At 45.9% G+C, this 27,968-nt stretch overlaps 1 protein-coding gene across 7 annotated transcripts; it reads right to left on the reverse strand.

Moving 5' to 3' along the window:
- Positions 1–15: 15 nt before the first annotated feature.
- On the reverse strand, positions 16–27,915 carry arhgap46a (Rho GTPase activating protein 46a). Of its 7 annotated transcripts, XM_028998017.1 has the most exons (12): positions 21,559–22,089; positions 19,907–20,063; positions 18,605–18,683; positions 17,724–18,185; positions 9,247–10,636; positions 5,197–5,848; positions 4,995–5,084; positions 2,318–2,391; positions 1,756–1,955; positions 1,486–1,577; positions 1,183–1,352; positions 16–1,027 (listed from the first exon to the last, which is right to left on the reverse strand). In XM_028998017.1, the coding sequence occupies exons 4-12, from the start codon at positions 18,140–18,142 to the stop codon at positions 833–835; spliced, it is 3,282 nt and encodes a 1,093-aa protein (XP_028853850.1). In that variant the 5' UTR covers positions 18,143–18,185; positions 18,605–18,683; positions 19,907–20,063; positions 21,559–22,089; the 3' UTR covers positions 16–832. The 7 variants fall into 7 exon arrangements, with proteins under 7 accessions (XP_028853850.1, XP_028853847.1, XP_028853851.1 ...); XM_028998014.1 differs by lacking the exons at positions 18,605–18,683; positions 19,907–20,063 and adding an exon at positions 18,462–18,547; XM_028998018.1 differs by lacking the exon at positions 19,907–20,063.
- Between the last annotated feature and the right edge of the window lie 53 nt (positions 27,916–27,968).

The raw sequence follows: 27,968 nt of genomic DNA on the forward strand, positions 1-27,968 counted from the left end.
AAACCTGAACTTCAGTCAGTGAGGAAGACTATTTACAGGATTTATTTACATTACAGAATTAACACACTGGAGAATGTAGTAAGCCGCATTCTCCATCTTCGTGCCATTTAACAAGAATGGTTAGCCTTTTGAACTTGGATAAAAGCTGAAAACCTTGTTTACAGGCGGAAACATTAGCACAAATATATGATGACAAGAATGACTTATTCACGTTGAATAAAATCTTTACTTAATTTTGACCTCATTTCGCTCTCTTCCCCCCCCCCCCACACTTCCAAAAGCATGCTTAACATTTTGAAAGACCAGTATCTATCTACTGCTTATCATATTGTGTGCATCTGTACATATATATTTTTTTAAAAAGCTATTTTGTACAAACAAAATTAGTATCAAGAGCTATTTATAGCAATAAGTAAGAAATCTGTAGCATTTCACAATAATTACAAAGGCCCTCGCACTACAATAAACATTAAAACTCTGTGGTTTAAAACATACAGACACGCTTAATTTAGGATGTTAGGATGAGTATTTTTGCCATTTCTGCACAAGGACAGACCACAGGGAGAAATAAAGAACTCCACCGTGCCTTTACAAAAGTACTGACATTTTAGGATTAACATGGAATAACTATTTCTGATCAGTTCCCCTGACACATCGTGCAGATATAAAAATGTATTTACAAAAATTTAAATTTTTTTTAGTACAATCCACAGGCTTGTACAGGAATGAGATTCAATGCCTGTTAAGAGAATTCACTGGAGGTCCATGAATGTTTACATTGGTTTTAGTGTTAGTTGTGTGTGTGTGTGTGTGTGTGTGTGTGTGTGTGTGATTAAACAAGGCCTTCAATAAAACTGGTGTCCAGGTGAACGATGAGCATGCGCAGGAAAGACATCTCCTTCCGTGTGTTCTCAAAAATGATGCGCGGATCATCAGACTGGCACCGCAGGCAGTTGGGTGCCATGACCATGGCCAAATTGTTCACATCCATTTTGGTGACAGCAACATTAGAAGGCTGGGCAAAAACCTGCAAGGGTGTTTTTAACAAAATCACTTAAACATGTAACTAATTTGATTAAAGCAAGTAATTAAAAATATGCATAATAAAACATGCTTAAAGGGAAAGACAAATGTTGGTCCAATAAACAGCACAGCACGGTGTGTGTGTGTGTGTACTGTTACCTGCAGAAAGTGGATGAAGTAGAAGAGCACGAGTCTGTTGAGCTCTGGCAGCGACTGCACCACACTGATGGCGGCTGTGGGGTCATCACAGTTACTGACACACTGTGTATAAAAATTCATGGGGATGAGAGGGTCCTCCAGCTCACGATACCAGAGCTTCATAAGAGAAGCTATTGAGGGGGGAAACATTAAGATACAGAGTTTACCAGTGTTCATTCAGACATAATTTATGAAATGAGAGTGAAAAATATCAGATGCAATGGCTAAAAAAATGATTCCCAATACATTCCCAAACACACTCACCAGGGACATTGGGATCAGAAAGATTCTCTGGGATCCTCCACTGATCCACCTGTAGCTTCAGCGCATTCACCTCATCGATGTCCCCCGGCACCCTGCAGTAACAACCCATTATGTTACAGAAAATGAACAGTAGGGGGAGACAGCTCACAGTTAATGAGTGTGTAGGCTTCTACACCTCCTTGAAATCTGATCACTAATCATATTTACTACTTCTCAATAGAATTTCTTGTCAGACATGATCTTTCATCTTTACCTCACCACATATCTCACCTGAAGATTCCCTCAGTCTGTGCACCTCCGAGTGCCAGAACGTACTGTGAGAGTTGAACCTGGACCCATGGCAGCTTCCGATCAGGGAAGAGCTCGCTCTGACGTTCCATTACTTCCTCCAGGGAGCTGCCAAACAGGGAGGGTGTGATGATGGCCTTGCGGCTGTGGTCCACTTCCTCTAGCGTGGGCTTACGCAGACCCTGAGTGAAGACAAACAATGCAAGGACTCAGTAAGCAATACGTAGACATCCTTCTGTTTTTACTCTTATTTGATTGTCCAAAACACATCTGCTGTCCAAATTATCAGATTTTTCTGATGATTTGAATTTTAACAAAGGCTACTTTAATTACACACATAAATAATTAAATCAGAATTTAAGCAGAAATCCTATCCATTATCCTTTATGGTATAAATTATTTTTTATTAAAGCAGACTCAACAAAGCAACTTGATGACAGTATGTCTGTGATGGGTGTGTTCTTAAATGTTGCTTCTACAATGTCTGTGTGGACACACCCAGCACTAAACATACGCATCGTGTACCAAAACACCTGCCACTCACCTTCTTGCCCCCAGTGACAGCCACCTTCTGCAGCTTTCGGCAGCAGTACTTTGCGTATGTGCTGACTGGAAGGCCTGCAGGGAGAAGATTGCAGGTTAAGGGTGAGAAGAGAGCCATATTTCACCGCTGCAGTTATTGACACTGTAGTTGCGCTCGGCATCGTGCTTCTGTGCCACCTTTTGAAACATGACGGAGGCAAGATAAAAAAACAAAACTGGCACCTCCAACCCAGTTAAAAACTGTGTTGCTTCCAATGTCTCTAGCCTTAACTGAGCCAATTACAAGTGACGTGTTACTAAATTATTATGTATTCTCATAAAAATATCTTTATAGTTGTCAGTTATTACCACAAAAGAATTAGCCAACATTTGGCTCTTACAGACACGGTGACATGAGCATTACAGCTCGACACAGTTCTGCACACCTGCGCAGCCACCAAACCGGCTCCTTCAGACAATAATGCCCTGAAGCAGATGTCCAATCCACGTCTTCTGACAGGACTGAGAGAGACACGGTTGGACTAACGCACACTTGTCGGATCTGTCAGCGCTCTGGCTGATATATGCTGCGGCCGGGCCGGTTGGTGCAGGGAAGCGCAGCAGATACAGGGCTCGTCGCGGTGATTCACCAGTCGTGACACGAGAAACGACGTGCAGAGTCTGACTCAACCGCCGGCATATGACGAATATCGCCACAAATCACAGTGTTTACCAGACGTATTACATCAGAAACGATGATCACGGTAAATGCCCCCCCACCAGACCATGGACGCAAGTATTTTAAAGGCTGCTTAGCCGAGCCTGCCTGCTTTAGGGCTTGAACTCCTGGTGGAACTCATCTTATTGCGGTGCTGGGAATATGAGCGTAACTGCAAACAGATCTGTACATTAAAATAACAATGGGCTGTGTTTTCCATGCCCTCCCCGCAATCGCCGAGCTTCTGGGGAGAAAGCCAGATGGCAGAAAAACTCACGCAGAGATGAAAAGAACGCTCTCCAAAAATTAAAATCAAACCCAACGTCCCCAAACACCAGCAACAGGTGACCGCCAAACACGCCGGCGCAGCCACCATCACAACCCCCCCCAGCTCAGATGTAATTTTGTTTAATTACAGAGACCATTCCGCACACAAATCCCTTGATCTCTGAGAAAATAATGTTTCGGCACATCTCACAACACAGGCTGTTCAGACTGGAGGGGGGAAACCAAATACCCAGAATTCCTCTTCTCTTCTGCCGGTGGTCCAGATGATCAACCCGCAGTTATTACACAAAATAAGCAACAAAGGGAACACTAATCCGGAGGATGTTGATGGTAATTAGAAGGAAAGTGAACAGGCCCACACTGAGATGAAGCTGTTTTCCCTCATTAAACAGACCATTCCTCCGCTGGCATGTTCTAATAGGCTTGATTAGGCATTATTTTACGGACATAATAATTGACGTGGCATTAGATTGTAATTATGGGGACTGCCCAGGTACTTTAGGAGACTGAAATGTATATTTGTGCTTGAGTTAATGAAATACCGGTTGTGATAAAGTATTATTATTTTGTTCTGAACGCAAATAAATTATATGCGCTGAGGTCAACATCCTCTAATAATTCCAGCACGTAGTCTTTCACTTTAGTCGCTGTTCCTGAAAAGCAAAGCATAAGAAATGACTGAGATGTCCCCTGATGATCATGCTTTTTTTTGGATTGCTTGGGTCCAAGGTTTCCAAATTGTTTGTTAAAAGTGTTATAAAAAAAAAAAAAAAAAGTGGTTGTTTAGCTCAAATCAATGTTCCCTTTACAATATCAAATAAAACATTACTATTATAGGACTATGATTTAATCATCTTAAACCTGCCCTTTCCACGATCAGCCACAGAGTTAATCATGCTGAATCACACCCTATAATTTCCAGCTGTCAGAGAGTCAGAGACCAGGGGTCACCGGATCACGGCACATCTGCTCCATCAGCCACGATGGCTGCATTACTCATGGCATCTCTATGACCAGTGACTGTACTTCACACAGTGAGCAACCGCCTCCCCAATAAAGTGGGCCACTGGTATTTTGTTATGGGTGCTGTTGGCAGAAAGGAACTCACTCACTCACATGAGTGGTGGACCTTTGTGAACGGTCTGCGCATGAGTCACTGGAATCCGGACTGGGCGGTGAGACACAATGCGAGTGTAGGTCTCCCTTGCATGAAGTCACATCATTTTGTGGCCGAGTTAATGAGGTCACCCGCGCCGGCAGAGAGCAGATGTCTCTCTTCAGTGTTTGGTGACATGCAAACAACACAACAATCCTCACGTTGTCCAAAGGGGAACATTAATTAAGGCCTCTATTGACTTTGGGCAATTATTGATCCACCAATAGGTTCGCCCTGTAATGAAAACGCCATTTCTGAGGTCATGTTCACTGGACCAACCACAGTAATTCAAGCTACAAAGTTCATAGCGCATGTCTATCTTTCATAAAGAGCTACTGTGAAATTGCATTAAGTATTTCTCATGGCCAGTCAGTACTTTGTTGCTAAGGGCTTGACTCAGATAACCGTAACCTAATTTTTGTAGGGTACACTCGGCTGCCAGGGCTGACAGCTCCTTTGAAGGGGACGTCTTTGAATCACTGTAACTGGGTTGACGCTGCAGATCACGAGCGGAAAGCAAAAGGAGCCGAGACCCACCGTCCTCCTCCTCTGTATTCTGCTTTCTCTTCTTCCTGGACTTTGAGTTCTTCTTTTTTATATCCTGCTGCTCCAAAATCAACTGGGTGACTATGAACCAGAAACATTAAAAACCAGGAACATCAACAGTTATTCTGAGCTTCATTTCTTAAGATGAATTCTAGGCCACACACACACACACACACACACACTAAATACTCACGTTTCTTGTCACTGGTCGGCTCCATGTGTCGTTGGATGTACCCCTCCAGGTAGCAGCAGAACTTGGGCGAAGGGGCAAAAAAGGCCAGGCTAACAGCCATGAGCTCCCAGCCAGCCGCTAGGCTTCGGGGGCTCAGATTGCCGGTGGTCTGACGGACAAGCTGCACATACAGCTCGTCCCTCAGCCCCTGCATGCCCCAGCACTTGGTGACTATGAGGAGGGCAATGTGGCGGCGGTCCAGACGTGAAGGCCTGTCCCCCATGTAGGCCTGAACCAGCTTGAACATCTCGCAGGCCTCCTTGCGCACTGCCCGGTCGCTGGTCACGAGCATGGGTTTCTTGATGGAGCCACGGTTCCAGGAGAGCATGTTGGCGATGGAGACGCGCCGGCGAAACAGGCCCTGAGTGTGGAGGTTCAGGTGTTTGCTGGCCCAGTCCGCCATCCCTGTGTCTGCTGGGGGAGGGGGCTGCCGAAGGGTGGCGTAGGAGAGTGGGAACCCGCCTCCACCTGCAACACCGCCAGCGTCTCCGCCTGCTCCTCGTGCTGCATTGTCGCTGGGTATGGGACGATGGGGGCCTAATGAACCAGTCCGACCTTCTACCATCCCTTTCTTTCGGGTTTCTAGCTGGACCTTTGATTCCAGGGTCCCTGCCTGGAGGGGACAAAAACAAAGACGGATAATGAGACACAATTACAACACGCAGACAGTAATAGAGAAACAGCTTTAGCTGAATGCTATTGGTCATAGTGCGGTGTGGGTGGGGTGCAGCTGCAGAGAGAGAGAGAAAGAACATTGTCGCAGGATCTGCACATTAATGCTACCCAAGCTGCAACGGATTTACATCCAGGAAGAGAAAGGGGAAGCAGGTCACTACACACACACACACACACACACACACACACACACAATGACATAACCTACCTCTACATTTGAGGGCTCTATAGGATGTGACATGTTTTAAGAAAAACTACTGACTATTTGCTGATGGTTAATGTTGTAATGCTGTATCGTATCAGCATTGCTGTTTTATTGTCTATATGCACTTAGAGATTTTCTGTAAAATGTAAAGTGCATTAATAAATAAAATGTATTAGTATTACTATTAATCAGTCCTCTCAGAGACCCCCTGCCAAACACATAACCAGATCCCGACTACATCCTTCCCTCAAATCGACATGCAAATCCAACAAAGAGCTCATTCTGATCCCCTCCTGGTATTTCCTGCTTCAAGGAGCCCCTCAGTCACAGCATAGTGCAGCATTACAGCAGACCAGAACCATGAGTGAGACCAAACACAAATCATACAGCATACCACAAACGTCAAAACTTCAAAAAGAGACGTAACTGCAATGCTGATATGATACAGGCCAAGCCTAGACTCTTGCCTGACAGAAGTATCAAATTCAGATTTACATGTTCTGATGAAATGTTTATTATGTCAAATTTAATTGTAGGCGTGTAGCATTAAAAGTTGTGAGAGTAAAACTGAAGAGTAGGAACTATTCTGAGGGACTGAAAACTTAAAAAGGTCACAGAACCCTGGGTCAGTCAGAACAGTTCATCCACAACCGGGTGGATGTTTGTGGTTAACGTGCCGACAGGTCCAGAATGAGACAGGGAGAACATTCCACAACAGGCTCAGAGAGAGAGAGCACCCACAGCAACCATGACTTGTAGTGGAACCTTCCTGTAACACCACCTCTGCTGGCCAGCTATGGCCTGTGCCAGTGTTGTGCCATATGGGACCCAGTGGGCTTTCTTCCTGAGCAGGGGCAGCATGCTCTGAGACTCTGCTGGCACCTGGCTTGTTACCCAGCACCCAGGCGGACCACAGTTGGGCACACAAGAGAGGATTGTGGGTATAGGTGGGAGGGTTGGCATGTCATAGCTTAGAACAGTTGGCCTGAACTCATGTCCATAGCCATTGTTCTCATTTTCTTGATCGCTGCTTTCTATAGAAATCATTCCCCAGTCCAACACACCCAACATTTTCCACTGTGTTTTTGGCACCAATCTTAATCATAAAATGCCACAATGAGCTATGGAATGCAACAAAGATGGCAGAGAGCTTCAGATAAACCTCATTTTGTAATCCAAGATCGGAAGGGTCTGGCTCTAAAAAAACCCTGGAAAGTCACAGAGTTACTGTAAACTCAACCATGTGGCATATACAGGGTCAGCACATCTTCAGGGGGCATTAGTGCCTATAGTGGATGTGAGTAATAACCAGACAGGGATCTGAAATACACTGGTCTGTGAAGCAGCCACGACTCCACTAGCAGCATGACTAGCATCACTCGTTGTAAAATCAACATTCAAGTAAAGGAGAGTTGGGGGACTATCACTAATATATAATATATGTCCGGTAATATCACATAGACTAGTTTGCATATGCGAATGGTTGAATTATAGACTTGACAATCTATCTGGACTGCTTATGGTAAGGAAGGGGACCTGTAATTGGAAGGTTGATGGTTCTAATACCGAGCCGCCAAGGTGCTACTGAGCAAAGTACCATCCCAACATACCGCTCACTAAGGTGATGGGTTAAATGCAGAGGACATATTTCGTTGTGTGCACCATGTGCTGTGCTTCACAATGACAATCACTTGACTTTCACCTTCAACAACAAGTCACTTTTTTTTGTAGAGTGTGAGAACCCATTTGATATCAGCCATGACTTTAAGGAGTTTTTTTATTATTATTAAGAGATTCTGATATAAATTTTTGGTGTAAACCAACCTTTCCGGATACGTTGCCCACAATCTGTATTTTTACATCTTATGTTTTTACGAAGAAAAAACTGCTGGGCTACAGGTTCTACACAACACACATGACAAATCACACAACCGGTATAGATTCAGACTAAACTCTAAATTTATATGCTGTGGAAATCAACTGAACTCCTCAGTTTACAGGAGGCAGCAATGTTTCGGATTCCAGGCCGCATTCGGCCATAAACCACCAGACAAAATAAAACTAGGGAAGGCAGAGATGTGGCCGAAAAAACTAACACCTCCCCCCCATTAACAGCCTCCCCACAGAGATTAAACAAAGACATAAACAGTCTGGCTGTTAATAATGCTGAAAAACAGGGTCTGCCGAATCACACGCTGAAGCCAAAAGGCCCTTTAGCTAGGAAATATGGATCTACAGCGTTTCACCAGTGTGGCTGAGTGATGGCAGGACCTGATCATTAAAGTACAAACACAGACATGAGAAAAAGGCTAAATTGCGTCTTTCTAGTGTCATGGTCAAATCAAATGAAACTTTATTGACTCTTAAGACATTCCTTAGCGTTGCATTCTCTTAATAACATTGTATTTATCTGATTTGTATTGTATTGTATTTAATATGGATGTGTTTTTCCCCAATATGGCTACAGTATGGATAATCAAGATTTTATCTGCTTTGTATTAATAAATTATTATCTTTTACTATTTGCACAATAGTTACATTATAATTAAATCAGGTCAGATTAATTGAATAGTTCTGGTTTTCATAGAACATAGAAAACGTTTTGGGATTAAAAAGCTTTGCCTATGAGAATAATTCGTACTAAAAAATACATATATATTATTACTATTCAGTCTCTTAGTATTCAGTACTCAGACAGGGTTCAAACAGACAGGGTTCTTAAGTGAAAAGATAATCACGTATGATAATCTTGTCTATACAGTTTTAAATTCCTTTGATGGCTTTATGTTCCGGACACATTGAACTGAAGTCTAATCACATTCACCTTAATTAGAAAAAGGTGGACAGCATAGGTTAAATGATGTCTGAAACCTGAATAGTTTTGGGGATTGCTGGAAGTGATGAATATCAAAGATGTGTTGGTTTACGACTTTGACACCTTTCTGTCTCTGTGCTTAATTAAGCGCTAATGGCTGACATCAAGTCACCAGGAAATTTGTTTAATGCAGACTGTCTATGAGTATGACTCTTCCAGACAGCTGTAAACATGTATAGATTTCATTTCATTTGAAATTTACGTGAAATCTGAAACTTATCCACAGGCAAAAAGTACAGTCCTTTGTTCAGCGTACCTGAGAAGGAGGACCAGCCGTCTCAGGTGAGGAGAGACTGATTTGGCTGTTGATGCTCTTCTCCAGTGTGTCTACCTTCTCATAGGTGCGTTTCTGTCTGCCCGGGATCTCCAAGCTGACCACGCTGTGGTTTCCAGCCCGGCTGAGGGAGGACCGACCACCGCCCGCAACGGAGGCAGCAACATCCTCGCGAGATGAACTCCGACCCCCTGGCCCAACCCCTCCTCCATACCTTCGTGAGGGGTCAAAAGGGGAGTGGCAGCGAGGTCCGGTCAGACATCCCTCGATCATCTCTGAATCGACTCCTGCGGCAGCTGCTGCTGCTGCTGCGGCCGCCACCCGGGTCTCCCGCATGGTGTTGGAGCGGCTGACCACCTCCCTCATCTCTGCCATGAGGCGCTCATTCAGGGCATTCAGCTCCCCGCTGCTCCCCATAGAACCGGGTCGTCCCCCTTGGGTTCCAACTCTCCTCCGACTCTTCCTCCTCAGACTGGGGGAGGGGCCAGTGGAGTAACCCGAGTCCTGGTAGCCTCCAGGGACCACAGGAGGTGGAGGTGTGTTGAAGTCCTGGGAGGCTTGGCTGCTCTGTCGGCTGTGGTGCACCTCCATGGCTCGGAGAACGCTGGCCTCCAGGGCCCTCCAGGACTGCTTCTTCTCCAGGCTCACAGAATCCTTGGGCCTGCCCTGCTGAAGCAGCGAGTCTGGAGTGGATGTAGGGGATGGGCTTGGGGAGGGTCCAGGTGACGGGGAGGACAGGAGAGGTTGCTTAGGATCTACATTCACCATGTGTTTGATACACTCCAGTCCAGCAGGACTGTAGTCTGAGGAAGAGGGACTTCTCTTGTGGCGAGAACCTGAGTGGGTTGGGCCTGGAGGCTGGAGCAGCTTGGGCTTCTGCAGGCTGTGGGTGAGTCTGTGTCCACCATTTTGGAGATGCGCGCCCTCCACCTCCATATCCACAGGAGGTTCATCGTAGATGGGACATTCCGTCGTAGGGTCATCATAGTGACGTGCCATGGTGCCATAGTGAGGGGAGACGGGACGTGGCGTGCCACACTGGGCTCTCTGAGAGTTTGGATTCTGGGCGAGGTCACCAGACGAGGTCACCAGGCAGAAGCTACCATTGCTGGCCTTGCGCAGGTGATGGGCTTGTCTGCTGGCGTCCGCCGAAATCTTGCTCCCAGCCGGCGTGGTTTTGTAGGCCAGGGAGGAGCAGTGGTAGGCTGCAGCAGACTTGTTGCTGGGGTTGAGGGTACTGGCAGCCTGGCTGTTTGCCTTGCTGTGGTGGCCGAGCTGCAGAGAAGCTGCCTGACCGCGACTCATACTGTTCACCTTGACTAGCATGGCTGCCTTAGAGCCAGGGGATGGCTGCCATCTCTGAGCAGGTTCACTGCCAAAGAAACGGAAAAAGACGGATTATTATACAATCATCAAAATAGAATTGTATTAAATGAGAAAGAAAGCCACTGCTCTAGTTTTCACAGCTCTGGGACACTCTGAAAATGGCATTTTCTTGAATGACGTACAGAGGGAAAAAAGCACAGCACGTAGTGTGAAGGAATTGTAAAGATCTGAAAAAACACACAATCTAGAGTGCCCTGCCCTTCTGCCCTCAGACAACAAAAGCTTTATTTCAGCTGCATTCCACATCCACGCCTTCCCACCCATAATGTTCCCATGTTGGACCCAAAAAAAGAAGACCATCGAATACAATAGTGGCCTTTTTTACGACCTGAAGGGTTTCTCTCATGTTTTGTTGGGAGTTTAATCCAGAGATTTTGGAATAATCTGGCATTAATATCTTCACATCACCCTTACTGCCTAAAACCACCCAATTCTCATTCAAATTCTGCCAACGACTCACATTCCTGAGCCCATGGCCCCAGTCTTTCACTTCAAGACGAACATTTATGAATTATAGGATAAAAAAACAAAACAAAACACAGCAGAACATCACAGAGCAAAGTGTTTAAAAAAAATGTATTGTAATTTAACATGAACAGGGAAAACACACGATTTTAAAATGAGTGGAATTAATTTGGACATCACCTTGCAGAATAAGAATAGGAAGCCCTAAAAACCCCACACAGGCTCTTTATCCGGACATGCTGTAATCATGGAGTGAGGGAAACTCTTCTGAGTCACCTCTTAGATAAGATCTCCACATTCAGACACACCTCCTAACACCAATGACACTGTTTCTAAGGGTCTTTTGGGGGGGGACGCCCACGCCTTCAGAACAATACAGACCCGAGGCCTCTTGGGGCTGTTAATCCTGCAGCCTGAGAACTTCCTGTCTCCTCTGCCAGGACGTTCCCATCTTCAATATCGTTCTCAAGCGTGGCCCTCATGCCAATTCGAATGTAAACAGGCATGGCAAACAGTCACGCAAATATAAGCAAGTCTCCAACAACGCAGTGGCCTACTGGCCCCCAGCCACCTGGCTGTGGCCCAAGGGGCTCCGAGTGACGATCAGTAACGTTCAGCACTGTGAATGGATTTTCACTGTGGCAGAACTTCACACTCGAGACTGTGCTCTGGCCAGCTGCTGTGGGAAGCGTGAAAGCAGACACTGGCCTGAATGTCTTCCTTCCTTAGGAAAGGAAGTAACAGTTATAAGTCTGTGTGTATAGGGAGGGGGAAGGGGGGGTGAGTAACAGAAAGAGAAACAGTGGTTTATTTTTAAATGTTAAAAAAAGTACCTAACTTTCCCACACATACATTGATGTTGCTTTGGTAAGAGATATTGACAATTTCCCCTCGCTGTGTGTTGGTGTGTGGACATGTGTGGAGGACGTGTCGCTATTGGAGGGGGGTCACCGCGAGTGCTCGTTCACAAATGGATGACAACAGACCTTCACAGGCCAGTGAGCAAGGCAAATATATAGATAAGAGTGGCATGCGTTACGACAGGATCGAGCTTTTTACATCCACTTCAGAGATCCCTGACAAACTGTCCACTAACAGCCGACCACGTGCGCCCAGAGCACCCACACCCACACACATTCCTCGAGTGAACCACAGAGTGTGATTCAAAATGCAGAGGTATAACGAATGACCAATAGTATGGCTTTACGAGGGGGGCTGGGCCCCACTTCCTGCTGTGGAATTGGGTCCTGTGACTGGAGTTCAAAGGGCATTCCTTCACAGCGAAAACAGGAAGCACGGATATAGCATTTTCAGTTATGGGGGGTCTTGCGTGCGAGGAGGCTAAAGCTTCATGCCGCATATGTATTTCTCCAACACCCTACAAAGGCAAGCAGTCTGTGTATATTGACAGATCCTGGGGTAGTATGCACCGCAGTCAGCCCACTCCTTTCACAAACACCCTACATACAAACACCCTACATACACACAAGTACGTGTACACATGTGGCGGTGCGGTGCGTGATCACGAAACGTGTCAAAACAGGCGAAACGCAATCATGTGCTGAAAGCTTCGAGAGGAACTGGACAGACAGGTTTGGTTCTGAGTGGAGCACAGTACTCTCCAGTTCACCACGTTCTCGTCTCCACAGCTGAGCGGTAAAACATAAGGGTCTGCTGGGGGAGAGCAGAGGGAAAACCGGAGGAGACTCAGGAGAGAGGAGGTTTTTTTCTTTGGGGGGTCGTCATGGGAGAGTGTAGGGAGGGCAGGAGTAGCAGAGTACACCATTCTTCACTCAGATCACTCAAACTGAAGGGTGGGTGTGTGTGTGTGTGTGTGTGTGAAGGCGGGTGCAAGGGGTTGTTCTTCAGTGTGTTAAGACAATAAGCTCTTGTCCCATTGCCATGGCAACGGGTCTCAGAAAACATGCAATAATTTATACTGTCCAAAGCAAGTTGGGGTAAAAGGAAAAAATAAAAAGTTAATTAGACGCTTTGTTGCATGATTATGAAAAATCTGAGAAAACTTTTTTCTTCTATAAAAGAAAATGTTGATATACTGTCTCCTAAAATTTGATATACTATCTTGGACATATTTTAACACAACATTGCAACACAGAACCTTTCAGCCCCACTAGTCATCAGACTCAATGGGGGCCCGGGACTGCTAAATCTCCAGTTAATTTCTGTGATGGTTCAGAGTGTGGGCCAATTGCATAACACATTCCTGTAGGCCCATCCACGCATTCTTTACACAGAATTCCTGGCGAGGCAGTGGGAGACAGAACACTTAAAGCCAAAGTGAAGATGTGATGCCTTTTTCAGTAAACGTGATTAGGCTCTTGGAAAATTAAGTTATGCGTCAGGGAGTTCCAATTTGTCTCAGACTATCTGGTGTTGATGAGCTGGGCTCAGTATTCACACACACAGAGTGAGAAGCTGCTGGCCAAAAGAAGAAAGAAAAAAGGAAAGGACACTCTGAACACACAGCTGTTGCTGTTTTTGTTCTGTATGTTTGTGAGAAACCCCCATCAATCCCACGACCTCACAGAAAATACTGAATGCTGTACTGGTCACTTCTGTGGAATCTCCAGTCTTTAAGCAGAGAGGAAGAAATGTGGCATTACCATGAACAGGAAAGAGGAAACAGATTTCGCAGAGAAGGGCTGAAAAAGGGAAGGGCTCCTGACGCAAAAAAACATGGCTACTGCAGTTGCAAATTATGGCACAGATAGGTCATTAACTAGATCCATGCGGTCAAAACTAGGTGAGTCTGAGAGCAGAAATGAATACTGGAAGCCTCAAGTAATACTGCTCGGTTAACTTCTTTAACCCACAACTTTCTCCCAGGACAGCTGATTTTTGTCTCTGTTGGCAAATCTCACACAGTAGCCAAGGCAGGAGATTTATAACAAAATAAACTGTATAGAATGTATTTAATACCCACTGTGGGAGAGTGGATGTAGCTGAAACTGCCTAAACTTCACATACCTCAAATGCAAGAGTCTGTACTCCCCTTACTACACGCCCAGGCAAAGAGCTCCACGCCTCTTTCTCCATGCACACTCAGGGACCAGAGTGTGAGAGGGGTTGCCTGTGTGTGTGTGTGGCCACAGTAAGGCATATGGTCTCAGAGATGCCTCTGGAATCTCTGACAATCTGCATCTGTGAAATAAGATCTGTAGAGAACGCGCGCGCACACACACACACACACACACACACACACACACACACACGCGCTAGGTACAAACTTAGGAAAAATACGGGACTTACCGTACCCTAAATAAGGACGTGAAACACAACACACAACGTAGATTTCATGTTTACCACCTCACCATGCATGAAAGCACAACCCAGTACCCAGCCAGTTGTCTTTAAACCCCAAACCTCTGAATCCTAGACCTACGCCCAAATTATCTGAACCACTAGCAAGCCACCATAAAGAGACCAATGAGGGCCCTTGACTGGGACACCTGCTGGCTCTGGAGGTCAAATACCAGGTTGGTCAGCACTGCGGACGAGTGTGACAGACGCCAGTCTCCAGTCTCCACAGAGGCAGCCACTCACAGCCATGTGTTTAGGGGGAGAAAGTGGAGATGCAGACTGCAGCCTATTCTCAGGGTATTTTAGGCGTCACTAACAGCAAGGCTAAAATTATACAAAAGAGGGCGGTTTTACTGCCCCACTTTTCATAAAGAAAAAAAACACTCTGTGTTAGGCCACTAATGTAGTTCTCTAGACCTAGGATTAGAAGAAAGTAAAGCAAGGTCCAGTGAGACAACTTCTCAAGTATATCGTAGAGTACTTTAGTACCAAGTAGCAACCAAACCTAAAATCCCCTGACACGCTTCAGTGCTGCTTTGGGATCAATCTGAAAAGTGTGATCGCTAAGACAATAAATTAGTATTAAATTAGTAATCATAAGCAAAAACCTTAGTGAAGGTCTTTTTGTAATGAATAAAAACACTCTTGCATGTTCTGGGGTCATAGGGTCACAAGGACAAAAGCAGAGGTCATGCCAGGGGTCTCACCTAGGTTACTTTACACCAGAGTGTCACATGCCCTCTGAGAAATGAATCAGGCTGGTTAATGAAAAACACACAAACAGTAAACACACGTGTGTGTGCATGCAAAGAGGAGAGAGAGAGAGAGAGAGAGAGAGAGAGAGAGAGATCGCATGCAGAAAGTGTGTGGTTTTTCCAGTGTAGCAAGAAAAAGAAGCTGATCTTCTTAGTCATGGCCTGGGACTGGTCAACCTCAGAAGTCTGATCTTTTCCTAAATTTGTTCTTCCTTCCATCCATCCATCTTCCTTTACTGTATCATTACTGTATCACTTGAAGGGCTTCTTTAGATGTTACTTTAGAATCACTTTTAATGGTGCACAGACAATAGTATTTTGGCCAATAACCACACATATCACTGACTGCTGGCATGTTGTGGACGGTTGTATGGGTTAAAATGTTCCAACACAAAATTTCATAACAGTAATCAGCTCAGCATCTGACAGGAATATTTTTACCATGTCCAGCAGAAACGTTAAAGGTATTTTCCTGACATGATTGGTTAGATGAAGCCTGCTGATCTCTTGGGATATGCGATACAGAAGCTCGGGGAAGAGTGACAGCATACAGGAAGCGGGCTGAATTCATAGGCCATATGATAACACAGATGGTAGCTGTTTGGAGCAGAAACATGCTGATACTCTCTAACCACTGCTAGGATTTATTTTTAGGCAAACAAACGGAGGAAACAAATGTTAAGAATGTTTTTGTAAAAGGTATGAGACAATTATTTAAAAATTTTTTTTTGTATTTTAGGAAATAAACATAAAATAAAGTTCTGCAATGACCAAACTTGCCAGAAAATATTTCATTAATTCAGTCATAGTTTTCTTCTTTCTTTGCAGAGCCTGCAATTTTCACCTAATCATTATGTTGACACTCAATTGGCCGATAAAGAGTCATTCTGACAAGACGTCTCAATACACAAAGTAGAATTAATCATATCAGTCATTTGTTGCTAATAGCATACAAAAAATGTACTGAAAAATATTGAGAGCAATAATTGGTCTGTCATACTGACAGACCCAAATAACAATAAGATAAAGGCCATAATGCTTGGCATTGTTACTTGAAAGTGAAGGAGTGAGGTAACTATCCTGAAGCAGTGTGTGAGAACAATCTGTTACATAATGGACAATCCAGGGCATAAAAGGGTTAACAGAAAGACCTGGAGCAAAAGAAGCACCTGATGCAAAGCAGACGCAAGCATGGTATCATTTACTTGATGTTTGATTTCAAGGCCTTGGTGAATATTTGAAACGTTACTCTACCACATTCCACTGCAGCCAAAACTCCTGTGCCCAAACCTGACAGCTGTCCAATGCTCTGCAGAAATGACCAAAGCCCTTAAAAATGTGATCCATGTAACAGAGAGAATCCCGGGAGAACACTAAGCTGAAACCCCAGACCTGCAGTGCAGACCTCCCTGTGTGAGGCCTCAGACGCTGGTTTTGTCTGCCTGCTTTACGTAATCAGGGGTCAAAGGGCACCGACTCCACTGTCAAACTGCCCCACATTAAGAGGCCAGACTGAGAGCATGATGGTTTTACTTCTCTTTCATGACGAAGATCTTAAATAGCCAAAACAACCCCAATGTCTGCCTTCACAAGCCGCAGAAACAGCTCTGGGGTTTCGGCTGCTATGGATTCGGCACCAATATTTTTCCATGTGTCCATGAAGCCCATACTTTTCATCACTCACACAAAAACATGGGTTTATCATTCGCTATCTAATACATGTGGCAGTCATTAAAAAAAAAAAAAAAAAAAAAAAAAAAAAAAAACGCATTGGAAAGAAATATGAAAAAGAGAAACAGTTCTGTTGGACCGTGATGACTGGCTCCTGGCCAGCACCGAGCCCCGGGGTTAGACAGGAGGGCTGTGGTTTGTTTTAGGAGAGAGAAGCGGAATGAGGGCTTGTAGTTATGTTGAATACATCAAGGGCTGTAATAACAGCACTGCGGCCATGGGCCAGGGGCAGGAGATGTGGCATGACAGGAATCCAGTTGCATTTCGCGGCGGAAAGGTGCTACTTATCGCCCCACATGGCAAGAGAACACTGGGTTGTGTGATGGGACGTGGGTTTTTTTTCCCCCTCTAGTGTCAGGGGAAAAGAAACATCTAACAATTTTTAAAAAATTGCGCCACATTTGGCAGTAATTTACTTAACTGGCTACCGTGTTAGCAGCTGCTAGGAAACTGAAACTGGACGGCTACTGAAGTAGTTTTGCAGGGGCCAATGCAGGTGAGACCTGCTCTTCCTCACAAGACATGAAGAACATTACTGATTACAGAAAAACACAGCATAATGCGCTGTTTTTCTTTGCAAGGCACGTTGGCAGTACAAGACAACGCAGGGAATTGAACATGCAGCGTGCTCTGATTTCTAGCACAGGGTGGCCACTGCACTCGGCTTAATCAGATTATCATCTAACTAATACATGCATAGCATGTAATAAATAGTTTGTTATGGGACAAATGAACTAGAGAGCATAGAGGTATTTCACAAGAGACACATGAAGCCTGCTGGACGGTTGTCCGGGACATTACCTCAGGCCGTCTTTGCTGCAGTCATCTGTGCCGCTGTCTGCTAGCTGCCGCTCGATGGTTCCAGTCTGGGACTTGCTCTCCTTGCTCTCAATGGGGTCTGCAAAAGGCTCTGGAGGGGGCAGAGGGGTGTGGTGACCCTGGCTGCCGGTGCTCCTGACTGTGTGAGAGGGACAGTCTTTGGGGACCCCGCCTCTTTGGCCCTCTGTGCAGCGCTTCATGGCCTGGAGTTGAGAGAGGGGCACGATATCACCCCCCTGCGGGCGGTGCCACACTGTAAGACGCCCTGCTGAGTTGTAGTAGTAGAAGCGCCCGCTGTGTGGATCAAACAGCTCCCACCACTGGTTGCCGTCAGCCTGGCGAATGGTGACGCCCACCGGAGGATCCCAGCCGCACTCGCCTGTGGCCAGGTTCACGTACATGCGCTCGCGTGAGCGCGGTTCTAGAATCTCCACCCAGTCAGAGCTGTCAGGGCACAAAGAGAACAGTGAGAACTTGAAGTAAGTTCACATTTGAAATTGTCTGGAAAAAAAAAAAAAAACACATGAAATGCTTTACAACGAATTACAACGAGCCAGAAAAAAGCATCAGAAGAATTTATTTTCAAAGCACAACATCTAGCAATTCTTAAGTCGATGATCCGACTTAAGAGCCATCAAGGGCAGTATATCTCACAGACTACAGTGAGTGTGTGTGCACCCCCCCTGCTCTCCCTGAGAATTGTGCTAAATCAGCTCTTACTTAAACCCGGCAGCAGATAGAGGCACAGCAGAAGCAACAGCATGAGCAAGGACTGCTCTCTGCATGAGCTGGGATCAACACATGGCCTACATAGTGACACACACACACACACACACACACACACAAGACGACCCTTTACTTACTGGCAGGCGAAATCAGAAAGTGATCAGAAAGAATTGCATCGGAGAGAAGTCCCTGTGTGGACTGAGCACAGGGAGGGCACTGAAATGTCAAAAAGAGGGTGTGGAACGCAGAACCACACCCATACGCACTTTAGTAGGGTGGTAGAATTATTGAGTGTGAATGCGTTTGTGTGCGTTATGCTGAACAATAATAATGGGTGTGACTATGAACTGCACGGTCCCGTACAAAACAGGAAACAAAGCGATGGAAGTGTTTTTCTCGGAGCGCATTGCTGGACAAAAGAGCAGAGGAGCAGCTTAAACGCACACGGCATGAGTCATCTGCATTTTCACGCTACTCAAACGTCCTGCGTGCTCTGTACACGGCGGCCCTATTGAAACTTGTTGATAGAGGATTTGTGAAACTGCACTTCCGTGCTGCTTGGGGTGACTCTGCATGAACATCATCTCAGCGTATGCTGGGAAGCTAATTTTTCCTCAAAAGAAACTCTGACCATGAACTGGATTTAGTTTATATTCCAGGATACTAGGAGCTCAGTGAGGGTTAAGACTACCATATGACTAATTTGACCCATGTGATGTTGTTGAAGGAGCATGGCAAGTCCAGAGACCTGTAAAGTCTGGGGCGAAGCTAAGACCTCATTAAAAGCCAGAGCCAGCGAAGAAAGTTAAGGATGGGACCCACATTTCACTCCTAGGCTATGGGCCAGTTCCAGTCCATACTAATATTTAGGTTTACATCCTAAGTTCAAGAGTCAATGGAGCAGAACAAAATGTTGAAATGTCTTTTGTCAGGTTTTAAATAGGTGAAATGTTAAATATTACCGTGAAGACTTCATGGCACAGCAGGATCAATCTACATAGGATGAGTAGCTTGTGAGCAGCGTGCAGCGCACTGGTTACAAACAGTAATGTATTAACAACGAAATAGTGTTAAGTGTTTAATATGGGTCATGGTGCTTTTTTCATGAGCTCTGTGACGTCACGTTCTGAACCAGTTTCTCAACAAAGTGAAGAGCCTAAAGCTAATTTAAGCACAGCTTAAAAAAAAATTAATAAGTGGGTTTATTCAGTAGCTATCTGAGAAAGATCTTAAAAATTGTGATCGACACACAACACAAGACTCGCCCATTCATGAAAGTTCCCCAACAAAATCCCGATTCACCGCGCTGACAGCCTGAATAAGGAATTCTCTCATTTGTCAACAGTTTCCCTTTATCCCCTTTATGTCGGAAATCATTCTCATTGAAATTCAATAAAATAAACCTTTAGACCATTCAATTATAATATAATGAAACTCACGTCTCTTTCACATTTGAAGTCACTTGAAAGCATCTTCTGTACAGAAATGGGTCATTCTAGACACGTCGTCATCAATTTGGACAAATATAGCACTTGCTGGACAAATGTTTTAAAGTAGACACGATTTTCGTCCTTCCTCTTAATCAAACGAGTGCCACTATAGGTGAGAAAGGGGACCGGTTGAGATCACAGGGACGGAGAAGTCACTGTAAAATGCACTGTGGCAGACAGGAAAAGTTGTGGTCTGCCCCTCCATGTGCCAGCAGCTACTGCCAGTATGCGGCCCACAGCTAGAACCAGCTGAAGTCGGCCAATGGAAGCTGCTCAAGAGAACCCACGAGTGGCAGCGGTGAGTGCCAGCATGGCGCCAGAGCCCCTGATGTAGGGAGAATCTGGGGCCGCGATGACAGTGACGTCAGCGCACACGAGATCGGCTTCCTGCGAACAGACACCCGCAGTCTGCCGGGACAGCCGTAACACTTGCCCACTCTCAGAGAAGCCAACCGTCGCTTTTAGAGTACACCCTGTGCATTACTACTTATTTACTGTTGCAGACTTAATTATATATTAAACCACAAAGCTGCAACTAAAACTACATTTACAGCATTTATCAGACGCCCTTATCCAGAGCGACTTACAATCAGTAGTTACAGGGACAGTCACCCAGGAGCAATTTAGGGTTAAGTGTCCTGCTCAGGGACACAATGGTAGTAAGTGGGATTTGAACCTGGGTCTTCTGGTTCATAGGCGAGTGTGTTACCCACTAGGCTACTACCACCCTGTGCTATGGTAATTGTTAATGCCTGAAATGCTTAAGATGTTTTTTTGCTCACTTTAATAACAAAAACGTGGGTCATTCAGGAGGACTCAGCACTCTGTATAGATTATTCAAAATGACCACAATCATAATTACCTTCCATAGTTTTACTTTCAATAGGTTCTCTCTTCAGTGGTCGTCACTTTAAAATATCATGAGAAATATTGCTAATTTTGGAAAATAGACTTTGTGAGCCAGATATGAGCTGCCAGGTACCACTCCCCATTCCAGGGGGGTCCGCACGTGGAGCTCCGATGCTGCCTGTTTCACAGCAGCGACCGACAGCCCTGCGCTGTGAGGCCATCTGGACCAAACGCTCCCCAACAGCCCACTTCTCCGTAATTAACACTGCTAACCATTTCAGCCTTCTCTGGCTCAAAGAGACAGATCAGCCAACTCAGTTTTTAAAGCACTCCTCTGTGTATGTGTGATGGTGCAGGCTGGGGAGGAGGTGGGCTGGGTTAATGAGACCACTAATGACAAAGAAGAAGCCCATCACCATGACATGGGGAATGGGAAAAAAGGGACTTTATGGGGCATTTTTATGGCCGCGTGTGACTGAGGAGCAGCAGAACGAAACGCATTAGGGACACAAAGCCTACCCCCCATCTCTAACCCCACCCACTCCTTTCTCACCGATCCTAAATTCCCACGAGAGTCTTCGGTTTCAGCTATGGAATTCTTCAGTCAATCCCTGTCTGCCAGGGTCATACGCCTGAATTTACACAAACATAAGTGCACACACTCATCATTTACCCTGGAAACAGCACGTGTGGGATACTTTCTTTTGTGCGAATGCTGTCTTACGAAAGTCAAGGGGGCAAAGGTCACTCACCATGGACGGGGCTGACTTCAACAGGTATGCACGTGGACTGGTGCCGAGATTCTGGCTTCTTTTGGGTAAATATACTGTAATTAAAATTGGATGGCGGCACCAGGCTCGCAGTGATGGAAACTGACAAGCCTGAAGGCCAGAACCTCTCCAGCCCTCAGTACAGGTTTACGTGTTTGTCCGCGGTGCCTGTCTTGTGTCAATCATAGACTGAAGACTCCAAGTCCAAAAGTCTGCTGCAGTTGAATTATGAGGTTGATGGAAGAAGGCGTTTTTTTTTTTTTTTAAATGCCAAAAGATCTGAAGGCTCAGACATGCAGCTGCCTTTTTATGCCCTTATAAAGGCAGCCACGAGTTGCTTTACTAAACATCATGGACTTGTTTGCAACTCAAAAAGTTTGTTAAAAATTAAGAAAATAAAAACGGAATTTGGAGCTCATTCTCCAAAGTCAGATGAAGCTCAGATTCCCTTTCATGGCATACTGGGGCTCTGTTAGTCAGCTGGGGTTGGAAGACATTTCTGCAAACCAGAATCTATTCCAGGAGCACAAAAAAAAAAAAAAAAAAAAAAAACTTATTAAAACTCAAATGGAATAACGCCTCTGAAAACAGGCGGCACACGACAGAGCCATACGCCTGCCTCCAGATGCCAGAGCACACGAAGACACCCTCACTCATACCAACATGGCTTTTGTGGCTCACTCTGAAGCAGTACATTAAAAGAGACTAATAATAGCCTGCCTTTCAATTCAGGCAGGTCACTGTAGCAAAAACAACTCAAGCGTTGTGATGCACCATTGTCTCGAAAATAACTCCAAAATGGCAAACTTCCCAGCAAAAAAAACAAAAAAACACAACAGCAAAGAGACAGACAAAGCTTTCCTGAAAAAAAAAAAAGATTCCCTGTTCTAATATCGGCTCTGTAAGAAACAACTTCTGATATATTGACAGTGGTGGTACTGTCAAAGTGAACTGGCCCCATTTCCTGATAAGACTAGGTCACCCCAAATCCTGCTTAGCCAAGTCTTTTCGCTGCTCTCACGTGTCGTTCAGCTGGAAACTGCCCCGACAACAAGCTATTCTGAGTCAGGCACTTGACCCCCATCCCTGGTGGGCCACGCCAAGCCGGTGTTTTAAAAACAGGGGCTGCCATTCATCTGGCCAACCTATGAGCCCCCTGGCCAGAACGGGAGTCTGCCAAAGTCAGCTGCTGTATTTACAGGACTGCTATTTCCTGCCCCGAGAGACACTAATCTATCCTATACAGATTCTGGAATGTAAAAAAATTAAAAAAGGAATTTGGCAGGGTGGTGTCCACGCAGGACTAGGAACAGGACGGCGTGCATACTGTAGGTGATGGCTGTAAAAACGCTGACCTGAAAAAAAAGTCATGTTCACACGGGTACAGTTGTTAAATGTGTAATTACCAACTGTGAATAGAAGCAACAAACTTGGCTATCAACCAGCTGGGAGATGTTCCACCAAACAACATTTAACGGGTAACAAGATAATTTAAGGCAAAACTCAAGTCTGTGCAACCGGTGGATCAACCCGCTTATGGCTTGAAGCAGTGCTAGAAGCAGAAAAAAAAAAAGAGGCGGCAACCCTCGTGTGAACGGAAAACAAACTGTCTGCTCCACCTGTCGCAGGAAATCTTCTCTTTTGTGCTGCACCTCTCATTCCTGCAATGCCAAAGGGAAAGGATTAGCCAACACACCCTCACTGGGCCATCTGTGTATGCTAGTGTTCTGTACACAAGCACAGCGAGCTTGCTTTGTCCAAACGCCCGAACCCCAGGCCTACAGAGATGATAGCTGCCTGTAACGGGAAAAGAAAACCCCGATGTATTCATGTTGATACAGGCCAAGCTCATTGGCTCAGTCACCCATAAGCTTTCTTTCACGGGTGCTGGGTAAGAAACACCACCCAAGTGTAGCAGGACTACAGTTTGCAAATTGAGCAGCCCATTCCACCAATGCATGATACTTATAGCCCATTTTTTCATTGATGCAATACGACATTTAGACGTAAAAGTTGAGGGACTTGAAACGCCAAGCTCTGATACTGTACTTTAGATTTGAAAAAGTGAAGAGGCTAGAAAATACCACAACTGCATCTAGACAACAGAACAATATCCGTTTACCTAGTCATACTATGAATGAGCAAATGAAGGGAAATGGGAATAAACACACACTTTATCAAAATCGGTAAATGACATGCATTTGACACATAGGACAAGTGTGCTGGAACCAAAAGAAACCGAAAAGGGTCGCGAAGCGCCACACTGTCCCTACTGTGGGGGGCTGTTGTGGGGGAGGTGTGGAGCAGCAGCTGCCGGTGCCCATTTCACGCATACTGCAGTACTGTGAGCCTCAACACTTGGCTCATTTTTTTTCTGTGGAGGATAACACAGCAGGAACGGTATATATCTGGCCTCGAGTTAACGCACCGCGTCCGGGGGATAAGAGCCGTGTGAATGAGGGGTGAGAAGTGTTGGGAAAAGGGAAAGAATGAAACGAGCGAGAGAAGGAAGGATGACGGACACGCAAGCCGTTCTCAAGCCTTCATTAAGTGGACGCAGTGTGTCAGTGCTGCCTACAATCCAACCCGGCCCATTAACACTGCATTTCCCAGCATCAACAGGTGTCTGGAAAAGTCTGCCCGCACTGAAGGACGCCTAAAAGTCATCTTGTAACATTCGCGTCTGGAATCACACTCCCTACTACACAAAGTAGTCCATTTACAGGAACAAAAAAATATATTATTGCTTTTAGAAAATGATTATGAAGGCAAAATCACTGAATACGAAGATGCCACAATTTATTTCAAACAATGGGCTTTAACAGAGGACAAACCCATAAAACACAAAACTCATGTCTCAAAATGCTGGAATAACGTTTTCTAAAACAGAGACAGGAAGTGTATATATTAAGGCAAAGGGACATTAATCAGAGATAAATGTTCAGCAGATAAGTTTAATGGTAAATAAGAATCTTGCACATGGACGCGTGAACTTATAAATACTGTATAATAAGACCGCAGACTGACCCAACCTTATCTGTTCGGTCTAAAACATATGCATGACAATGCATGTTTGTGGCCCTCTGTGCTAATGGCTTCAGCCAGAACAATGGGGACCACTGTCAGCTCCAACACCACACTGTTCGACTGGAACAAACCCCCTCAACACAGTTCCCACTCTCTCACAGCGACCTCCAGCCAATCACAGGCCTCTATAAGAAGCCAGAGGAGAGTCCTAGGACGGGGACAGGCGTCTGGGGATATAAGAGCAGTGAGCGAGGCTGGGGAAGGAGTATAAAACCAGGACTTGACGCACATCGTTCTGGCTCGCTCCAATTTCCCCCACTTCGAGTCACAAATTCTTTCTGGGTCTATATAAAACCAGCAGAGTTGACCTCATTGGGGAGTGCTGCCTCAGCTACTGTATGGAGTCTATTGTCTCGTCGGCCCCCAGCACTGCTGCTCGTCCTCTGTCTGCCGCAGCAGTGGTCAGGCTTTCTGGAAACTTCCAGCCTTTTTGCTAATCCCACCCAGGACAAATGGGCACATTGTCAGGTCAGAGTGTAGTGTAGTGAGAAAGAGAGAGAACATGAAAGGGACCGTGTGTCCTCCCCTCCACTGCACATGGGACAATGTAACTCATCCGTTATGCCAGCTGTCAACAACAGTGATGCGGAGCTGCTTCCATTCTCAAAAATACATAAATAGCAGCTGTGGAGGTGTGACCCATATCCTTTTCCATTCATATCGCATGCTAATCATAAGCATTTGGATTTTAATTAGCCTCTGAAAAAGGTCAAGGGCTCAAGGACACGACGTTATCCCATAGCCATCTGTTGTATGAGAACAGTACAGGATCAAGCTCTAAAATACTGACTGACCAATGACAATCTACCCCTCAGATATGAGGCGTGGGCTGAGTTTCAGGGTGAGAGAGGGCCACGGTTTGACCCCATTGGGGTCTAAGCCTGAAAAGGGTGAGGGCGCCTGAGCAATTGCCATGGCGATTGCGTTAACTGTTGAATGACCTGCGTTGTGGACGTTTGCATAGAGGCTTATGGGAGGGTCTGACTTTGGGGCAGGCAGATAATGGATTCCCCAGGAGGTCCTGGATGTTCCAGGAGATTTATGTACCAACCTAACAGAGGAGTGGAAACAGCACCGGCCTCCTGTGATCCTCTCAGTCCCAAAACAGCAAGTCACCAGCACAAATTTCAATCCCTTTTCTAATATAAATTTAAGCAAACCTTGTCATCCAACAGGAACCAGCGTAAAAAGGAACACTGACCTCAGATTTCAAACTGCAGAGACGAGCATGTGACCTAAATGCAAAATCAGGTTGAGAATGCGCCCTACAACTAGGACTGAGATCTCTTCAAAAGTGCCCAACGGAAGCAGCATCCTCGGGGAGCGGCGACGCGACAACAGTACGAGCATCTGGGATTTAGGTCCACTGGTTCTGCTCTGGTCCATGCAGCTCGGAAATATAACAGAAGACAGATTCATTACACAACAAAGGGGACTTTTTTTTTCTGGACCACAAAAAGCAGGACATGAAAGGACATCAGGCAAGGACTATCAAACAAACCAGTCATCAAAGCGCTTGTGTGCATCCTAGCTTTTGTTGAAACTGGTCACAATAGGTCCTTCTCTCTCTCTCTCTCTCTCTCTCTCTCTCTCTCTGCAAACTGACAAAGCTGCATCCCGGTGTCAGCAGAGTACTGTGAAGCAGACACGTAAACAGGGAGAAGAACGCCCTGTTCCGGGCCGTCCCAACCCCAGACTCCAGAGCGACCTGAACGACCGTCAGGCGACAAGGAAAGAACCTTGAACGCGGTTCAGTTGTTAATTTGCGACATCTCATGCCAGTTTCCCCGCTCATCGCTGAATGTGGTCAAAAATGTAAAATCATTCAAATTTACTTTACATCAGTCAGAAGATCCCCTTCAACCATCTATGGTGGAGTACATCGGACTGTGGTAAAGAGCTCCAGTGTGCAGGCAGCTGGGGACCGAGCGCTTCGGTGGGATAGGGCGTCACAAGTGTCCTTATCAAGTTCACCAAATTCCAGCAACAGGACAATGCAAAGCTGCCAATCCAGTAATCCTACAGCCAGGCACAAGAACGGATTTTAACGCATAACGGGACACGCACTGTAAACCTCTTAGACTTATCCCATAATGTCGCCTAACTCGAATCACTTTCTTTAAAACGCGCACACACACAGACACACACACATCTGTCCAGCAGCACAGAGTAAATACAAGAATCAAAGAGAGAGCAGCTCCTTACACAGCCTCGCAACAACCGGAGCATTTGTCTCTCACTTGTTACGCCTCTGCGAACCACAGCAAAGCCAATTCGCGGATCAGTTCAAGGGAGGCAGGGAGGAAGGCGGCAATTAAATCCAGCCCTACAGGCAAACTAATATTTCCCAACATATAATGCCTGCGTTTATACGGCAATGGAGGACGAACCTCTAATTAAACTCGCTAAACGCAGACATCAAGGGGAGAGAATGGAAACTTCGTTCGCTAAAAGTATTTCGCGTTGAGCCAAGCGAGATCGGACAAAATCTGAGGCTCTCATCTACAGCCGGTGCCCTCATGCTCTGACGAGATCATATTTAGTATTGTCATCAATGTAGGCGACTGGTTTATGTAAAGTAGAGCAAGGTGCAACACTTTTGGAAAATATCGCCTTTTTTTTGCCCTTCCGCAGCGACCGCAGTTACGAAGGCGGTCAGGATGCCAAATTAGTCTAGAGTTGAAGTTCCCGTACAAACACAAGCGCGAAGCGGGAGCTTCTACTGCTCACGCCAGCTCCGCAGAATGAATGAATCCGCGCTCCCACTTCAGCAGTAAAACAGGTGTAGAAGCGGACGGGTCCAACTCTCCACACACACACACACACACACACACACACACTTCAAAAATAAAGGAAAAGAAGCAACTAACTTCTGACAGCGCCGTCCCGACGAAGTGTCGAGATGACGAAGTTAGCCAGATGCTAACGAACCGCCGCCGCGCGCGGGGCGAACCCTTGAACCCTCGAACCCCCGACCGGCCGCGTTGACGCGGCTCCGAAACGTAGCGTTTCGACCGCGCCGCCGCACCAACTCACCTCGTACCCGCCATGCCCTCTCACATCCTACGGTTACACGTCGCCAGGGGAAAAAAGAAGCGAAGTTTTCCAGCCCTCGCGGTCGGACGTCCTGCGCGCGCGACCCGGCTGCTGGCCGCGAGCGTGTGCGTGTGTGTGCGCGCGCAGCGCGTGGACGTGAAAGCCGCGCGCCCCCGACTCCTCCTTACTCCCCCTGTCCGCAGGTCACATCAGTGCTCTACACGTGTTTTCGGCTGAAATTTCTCTCTCTCACGCGTTTGATCTGTCAA

This window comes from Denticeps clupeoides, chromosome 12 (assembly GCF_900700375.1).
Source record: "Denticeps clupeoides chromosome 12, fDenClu1.1, whole genome shotgun sequence".
Lineage (NCBI taxonomy): Eukaryota > Metazoa > Chordata > Actinopteri > Clupeiformes > Denticipitidae > Denticeps > Denticeps clupeoides.